The following is a 7867-nucleotide window of genomic DNA, read 5'->3' on the forward strand; positions in this document are numbered from 1 at the left end:
ACAACATGAGGACAACATGAGGACAACATGAGGACAACATGAGGACAACATGGGGACAACATGAGGACAACATGAGGATAATAGAGGGAAACATTTTTCAGTGACTGCTTCCAGACAGCTTGGCAAACACGCTGGGATTTCAGGGATTATTGACAGTTATTAATAAATAATCATAAATATGGATATAATAAATATCGCTCTTTACATGTAGCCTATATTATATATCGCTCTTTACATATAGCTTATATTACATATCGCTCTTTATGTGGATATGTCATACTAACCTGCTCAGTCCAGAGTATTAGTATGATCTTTAAACTGCAGTTGTTCTCCTGTCATTCTTTGATGCTACTGAGATTACTCACACACACGTGGGGGGGGGGGTGTTGCTATGGAGGAGCTGCCGTCCCCAGAGCTCCACTGCTTGTTGAGCACCAGGGACCGGCTCTGCCACTTTGTGAGATTCTCCTGCTGCTCTTCTCCACCGACACATAGCAGCCCGACACAGACGGAGACGTTGAAAGGTGGAGACATCCAGCTCGCTGAAGGTAAAGTCACCAGCTAAGATTTACTTCACCCTAGCAGGTTTTTATCTTTCTGCTTCAGAGTTGAAGTTAAAGGACCATACCAGTGATTTTGCATATTTTAGCCCTTTTACTACCTTCTCTTACTTTGTTTAAAATCATGTTAAGTTTCACATTTTTAAATATATATTCCAGGCATTCACCGGCTGCCATTCATTTCTGCGTGGTATGGAAATGAATAAGTAGACACAGTAGTTGTGTAATAATCAACACCCAAATGGAATAAGTTAGTCTACACATTTTTATTTAGAGAGAAACAACTTGAAGTTGTTCTGGAATGGTCAAACATGTTCTCTCCTCAGCTGTGTGAGTCTTGGTTTTACACCTTGCTCTGCCAGGTGGGCATGCCCTGGACCGGACCCCAGGTGGAGCTTCCTGCTGGCGGAGCAGAGGCCATGGACCAGTCCAACGTAGACGACCACCCCTTTGATGGCTCCCTGTTCCCCACCTCCACCCTCATCCCCGTCACTGTCATCTGCATCCTCATCCTCATCATCGGGGTGATGGGCAACACCATGACAATCCTCATCATCCTGCACTTCAAGGACATGAAGACCACCACCAACCTGTACCTGTCCAGCATGGCCGTGTCTGACCTGCTCATCTTCCTGTGCCTGCCCTTCGACCTGTACCGCCTGTGGAAGTACGTGCCCTGGCTGTTTGGGGAGGTGGTGTGCCGCTTCTATCACTACATCTTTGAGGGCTGCACCTCGGCCACCATCCTTCACATCGTGGCGCTGAGCGTTGAGCGCTACCTGGCCATCAGCTTCCCCCTCAGGAGCAAAGGGGTGCTGACCAGACGCCGGGTCCAGTACATCATCCTCGCCCTGTGGGGTTTTGCCCTGGTGTCTGCAGCTCCATCCCTCTTCCTGGTTAGCGTGGAGTATGACAATGACACGAACCCGGACTACACCACCGGGCAGTGCAAGCACACCAACTACGCTATTGGCTCTGGGCAGCTGTACATCATGCTCTGGGTGTCCACCACCTACTTCTTCTGCCCGATGCTCTGCCTCACCTTCCTCTACGGCTCCATCGGGTACAAGCTGTGGAGAAGCAAAAATGACCTGCAAGGCCCCTGTACTGTGGTCCGGGAAAGGTCCCACAGGCAGACTGTCAAGATCCTGGGTGAGTGCACACAGGCATGCGTTTCTTCTGTGTGGATTTATTCTTTAAAAAATGATTGCTCGATGGTGTTTTTTGCCTCCAACGTCGCCTTCCAGGCAGTTAACGCTGACGTTAACCCTAGACAGAACCATTGCTGCGCTGCCTGGAAGAAGATGTCGGGGGCAAAAACACCCAACACCAGTGACGGCCAAATGAAGCTCTGTGAACAAGTGTCTTTATTTCCTGAGCCCACCAGATGGCGCTCTGGGTTTTCAGAGAAAGGCCTAAGGCATTACAGATCAGTGTATTCAACACTTTGTAGAACAGAGAGCGCCATCTATGGCTCTGAAAATAAATAAACTGGTTGATGAAGCTTCATTTGGCCTTTACTACCATTACTACCAAACACCTACACAGGGGTTTACTCCTCGATGCAGCGGGCCGGGGTTCGACTCCGGCCTGCGGCACTTTGCTGCATGTCATTCCCCCCCCCTCTCCCCCCTCTCCCCCCTTTCGTGTCTTCAGCTGTCCTGTCATATAAGGCCGAAAATGCCCCCAAAAATCATTTATTGCAAATGCCATCAGTAGGCTGTCCTCAATTATCTGTCTTATATGAGTGGTGAGCAAAAAGAAAAATTCCACCTTTGTGGACATTAGTGATTTATTCTATGATATTCTATGTTGTGCAGGAAACCTTGTTTTACAGTGAAGGGCCGTGGCCAGGCCAATCTGCATTAAACAAATATTTATTGTGACACATCCATTAGAATATTGATGATGTCCATTAGCTGAGCACACACTGCACAGACCTGCTGCCATTTGTGTCCACATTTGTTGAATCCCAAATTGGATTGTCATCAGAGGCCTCCATGAATCAACCATAATTATTAATGTACATGCTCCCACAGTCTTGGGCGTCACACATCTCAGGAGTCACTCAATGATCTCTGTTCCCGTCCCGATGTCGTCTGTTCTGGACAAAACTGTGGCATCTGTTCAAGCCACTCATCGTGAATCCATCACGTAGGTCTTACATTTATTATCTGTCATTGTTACTTCACAAATAATCAGGCTTATGCAGGCCTCTCTTTTAATTATTGAATTGACCTTTATTATCCTAACAGAAACGACTGCCCCCATCAGACCCAGTGATGGTCGTTTTAACTTCAGGGCCTTCATCTACACCAGTGACTCAGTGATGACCTCACTCAGAACTCCGATTTCTCTCTTTCAAAAGTTAAATAAAGCAGTGTTCTTTTCTAAGTTTGGGTTATGTTTCCTCCTCAGTGGTGAATATGGATGCATACATGAGCTATTACTTTAAAATTATGATACATGGGCACACATTTAGCTCTGATACTCGCCTGGCTTTTGAAAATGTGACTTCACTGTCTTTTGCCCATTGCAGGCCACCGTCACTTTAGGTAATAAGGGAAGTTTTGTGTGTGTGTGTGTGTGTGTGTGTGTGTTGTTTGCTCTCGCGATGATTACTATGAGATGTTGCCACCTAACAAGGAACATAGTTTTTATAAAAAAGGATTGACCCATATGGTTGTTTTCTGGGTGAAGACGGGTTGGGAAATGAACATGAGAACTAGTGTCATTATGTTTTTCTTTTTTAAAAAACTGCAAGAAAAAGGGGAGAACAGTGGTGCACCTGCTGTGTGCGTGCGTGTGTGTGTGTGTGTGTGTGTGTGTGTGTGTGTTTGCAGGGTTGTGTACCATCTCTCCAGTGAATAAATTGAACATAAACTAATAAAGTAGGTTGATATGTAAATGTTGATGTTGTGTGTGACACAGAGACCACCTGAGTCCTGAGGTTCTGGGGCTGCGTACGTGCCGGCCATCATGTAATAAGACACAGCTATTGTATTACCCATATTCCCATATCAATGTCCCTATATCACCATATTCAGAGTAATGGCTTCTCTAAGTGCATTAAGTTGTGAGCAGCAGCAGAAGGTGTTGCTTTTATTGCTACCACTTGCATAATCTTGACACCATTGTACAATTCTTCTTTGATGTTACATTTTGGATTAGAAACGGAATCAAATCCCAAATTTGATATCTTTGGACTTGACTAGACAAACTTACAAAAAGACTTGCAACTCAACATCAGGGACTCGTGACTTCACTTGGAGCTTTGGACTTGAAAGTAGTTGGTGCCACAAGCCCAAATATTTAAAAAAGCATTTTTTTTTAAATTAATTATCAGTCGACATTAACCCTATTCAAACTGGATCTTTTGATTTAGACGAGGAAGACTGGCCTTACAGGAAATATCCTACACAGACGAGATGAGTTAAAGAAAACAAGACAGGACAGAAAAATACATTATAAATCATTTTGGTGTAATACTGTAACACACCGTGACTCTGTTGTTAAAATGGTATTATATTGAAGCAGGGCTGTAGTCAAGTCCACCTTTGTGAAGTCCAAGACAAGTCCAACACCAGGACTAGTCAGAGACAGAAAAAGAATCCTCTACAAGACCACATACTTACCTGTTCATAATTGATGTGATGTAAGAGAAAGTGTGTCTTCTATTAGCATGATAATTTTGCTTTATTATTTGAAATAATCCAAAAGCAAGTGCAATAAAACACTATAGGATCAGATTAAGAAATATTAATTAAAATATTAAATGGAAATGTTCCCATTCCTGACCTTAGTACCTGTCCTGAAGAGTTCATGATGAAAGTGCTCGCTGACATGTCTCTGGCCAGAAGGAAACGAGTGAAGCCTGAACCAAAAGCTGTTTCTGAACATGACGCTTCCTCCATGGTTCTGTTTTGAAGGAGGAAGTTACTTTAGAACAAAAGCATATAGTGCAGGACTTGGTCGAGACCAACTAGAATATATGGCAAGTCCAAGACAAGTCCAAGTCCAAATAGCAACAAGTCCGAACTCAAGTCCAAGTCTGGACTACAGCCCTGCATGAAGCGTGCATTATGACATGATTTGGACTTGAGACTCAAAGTTTAGGACTTGGGACAGGACTCAGGATTTGAGTGCAAAGGCTTGAGACTTACTTGTGACTTATAAAACAATGAACTGGTCCCACCTCTGCCTTTGTACCTAATGCACTCTGGCAAGAAAGGTAACGTCAAAGTTATGCATTTTTAACCTGAACACTAATAATCCCAAAATAAACCCAGTTTTCCAGGTTCTGTCTACCATACATCTTGTTCTTTAAAAGGAACTGTCGTGATTTTGCCCATGAGTCATCGGCCTTGGTCTCCACAAACACAAAGAGACAAGGTCGCTCTGGGCTGACTCATCCTCATGACACTTTTTTCCCTGAACCGTTTATCTGTGGCAGAGGAGCTGAAGCAGCGCGTAAGAGCTTATGCGACAGACTGTCCTGCCATCACCTGGGGAAAGATCAGCGAGCAGCACGACTCCTCCGCTGGTTATTTTCTTCACTGATAAGGAAGAGAAGGTATGTTAGCGGCTCTACCAGAGCCGTCAACACCACCCCCCCTCAGGCCTTCTCCACACCCCCTCACATCATTCAGCATTAGAAATATACACGTTGTTTTGCTTTGACTCAACTCTAAGGTCATTTCCCTTGCTTCTCCATCAGAAAACCTCTGTGGATCTGTAAAACACATTGATTTATTTGAATAAAAAATTATAATTCTAAATATAGCTCAAATGTGATATTTTATGAGAGATTTAGGGTCATCTCCAAGTGAAACTTGTTGCAATTGAAGTTGATATTCTTCTGGAATATGAATGTTTTCAGAGCTAAACAAGCCTACATCATTTCAGTGTAGTGATATGTTCCACCAGAGGGGGGAGCCTAAGACTGCTGCTGTCACTGTGCACGTGCAGCATGCATGAGCAAAAACCAATCACAGCAACACCAAACGTGTCCTGGGATTTAGTTATGGGTTAAATATTTCTTTTAAACTTAAATTCACACTGCTCTTTGCGTTTAAATCTTCAGATTTTTACCCCTCCCTGTTAGAATTCTTTATCAGCTTCCCCTTTCAGCCCATTTCCACAAATTATCAGCAACACGTATTCACATCCTGTTGGGCTCCCCTGTGCCTGCTGGTCCATGCTTGTGGCCACAGGAAGCTGCACTAAAACGGAGGTTATTCGGGAGAAAGGTCTGCATGGCAACCCCTCCTGTTGCCACGCTGCTCTGTGCTTGGCCTCCGGTGCCGTCTCCTTCTCTCTCCTCCTGCCCAAACCCAAAGCTTCTCCCACACAGAGCTCACTCAGCAGCCAATCGGCCACTGCTTGCTGTGAAAGCTGCTCTAATGAAGAGCCCAGGGAATTTGATGACCACCTAAACATGAAAGCTTGAAACGGTTAATCAGTTCATCCTTCATGTCTCCCTGCCAACAAGAGCCAGGCGCGTGCCAGTGCCACCTCATGTTGACACAGCACACACAAACGTGTCTTTGGCTCCCTGAGGGAGACGAATCCCACAGAACTGGTTTGTCTGTCAACTTCAAACCTACGAAACCAGATCACAGTTTGCTTTAGGCTATTTGACAAGTTAATTACAAATATTAAATCAATAATAAACAAGACATGTTTTATGTGAACAGATTCAGCGGGTAATAGACCAATGATAATGTCTCTTCTCTCCGTCCAAACTAGGAACTAAGACAATGGAGAGAGTGTTGTGTGGTCAGGAACTCGGTCTCTCCTGCCGTTGGTGTGGTGTGTTCTTGGTGAGTTAGAAACCAATCATTAGATACTTCTCTACATTTCCACAGCCCAAACCACTTCAGTGACTGGCTCTCCTTCCTCCCGGCCCCGAGCAGGACAGCAGAGTAGCTCCCAGAGCTTTCATCGTCTTTCATCTCATTACATGAAAACTTACTGACTAAAAAAGCAGCCAATAATAAATACAGTATATGATAGTATAGAAAGCTGGATCTGCTGCCCCCGCGACCCGTTACCGGATAAGCGGATGAAGATGGAAGATGAAAATTGAGTATATACTGTAATTTCACATGTTTGCCAGCTGTGAGGGTCCTGGACTTGCATTGTAGGAAAACCACAGCTGCAGCTGCAGGTGAGGCTTAGATCTGCACATAAAGGCCTGAATCCTTTTGAAAATCCTGCAGCCTGTGGTTCATGCATAAAGTGCAATTGATAATCCAGCCTATAGACACACTTTCTTAAAGACAAATCCTCAAATGTCTTTCATTACATTAAATTAGACTTGACAGGAATAATTTGCATTTAATATTGTTAGGAATGTCTGACCTTTAAACTCATGTGTTTGGTTGGAGATATTGAGGATGTTGTGTTTTAAGTTGGTCTAATTTTTCTGATTTAGTCAAATTAAGTTTTAGAGACCCTGTAGGAACTGTTGGGAAGTTTTAATGATATCATAGAACATGAAAAATATAAGTGATATAGACCAACCAGTCACACGAGTGCCTAAAGGAATATTAAAGAGATGTGTATTTATCAGGGGGGGGGACATACTGTGAAGTACCAGCTAAACAGCTAAACACAACCCCCATACTGCATGCACAGCACAATCACACACACTGCTGTGGTCGTGATGCCACACCTCACACAGCTGAGTCAAGACGGAGACAGCCTGTTGGACAAATACTGCCTTCAAAATAAAAGGTTTGAAATTAGAAGAGAAAATAGAACGTTGTCATCCAAAAGTTACACTGGGCTGAAATCTGGTGCCACACTGCTCTCTGTGGATTGAAACTTCCGGTGTTGCTTAGGCTGCTACCATTTCATCTGTGACGTCACAGCATCAGTTTGCTGACAAAGGCAAAGAACATAGGGGCCTAAGTGTTGAAGCCAGGAGTTAAAGACCCATGCATGAAAGTGTTGGCTCATAGATGGCAGACCTGCAGTTATGATTGATTACCAAATTGACTGAAAAGTTTAGTAAGATAAACTTTTTCATGCAATTATGGTTTCTGCTCCACATGTTTCTTCTAATTCGTTTTTCGTTTCGTTTCGTTTATTTCACACGTCATCACTGTACATTCAATCACAATTCCATGATGCACAACAATCATATACAGGACGCATGAAATGGGAACCCCAAAAAAGCTACTAAAAGCTTTTCAGAGGGGGCCCGATAACAAACACACCACATACAACACACCTCCAAAACTCAATTACCATGGACAAACAAAACAAACAAAACCCAAAAACAAATAAACAGACAAACAATC

The 7867-nt window shown here is 43.7% G+C and overlaps 1 protein-coding gene across 1 annotated transcript; it reads left to right on the forward strand.

Moving 5' to 3' along the window:
• Positions 1-926: 926 nt before the first annotated feature.
• Positions 927-6009, forward strand: mlnr (motilin receptor). The gene is made up of 3 exons (XM_034867665.1): positions 927-1712; positions 5014-5103; positions 5774-6009. The coding sequence occupies exons 1-3, from the start codon at positions 929-931 to the stop codon at positions 6007-6009; spliced, it is 1110 nt and encodes a 369-aa protein (XP_034723556.1). The 5' UTR covers positions 927-928.
• Positions 6010-7867: the final 1858 nt, after the last annotated feature.

The sequence above is a fragment of the Etheostoma cragini genome, chromosome 3 (assembly GCF_013103735.1).
Source record: "Etheostoma cragini isolate CJK2018 chromosome 3, CSU_Ecrag_1.0, whole genome shotgun sequence".
Lineage (NCBI taxonomy): Eukaryota > Metazoa > Chordata > Actinopteri > Perciformes > Percidae > Etheostoma > Etheostoma cragini.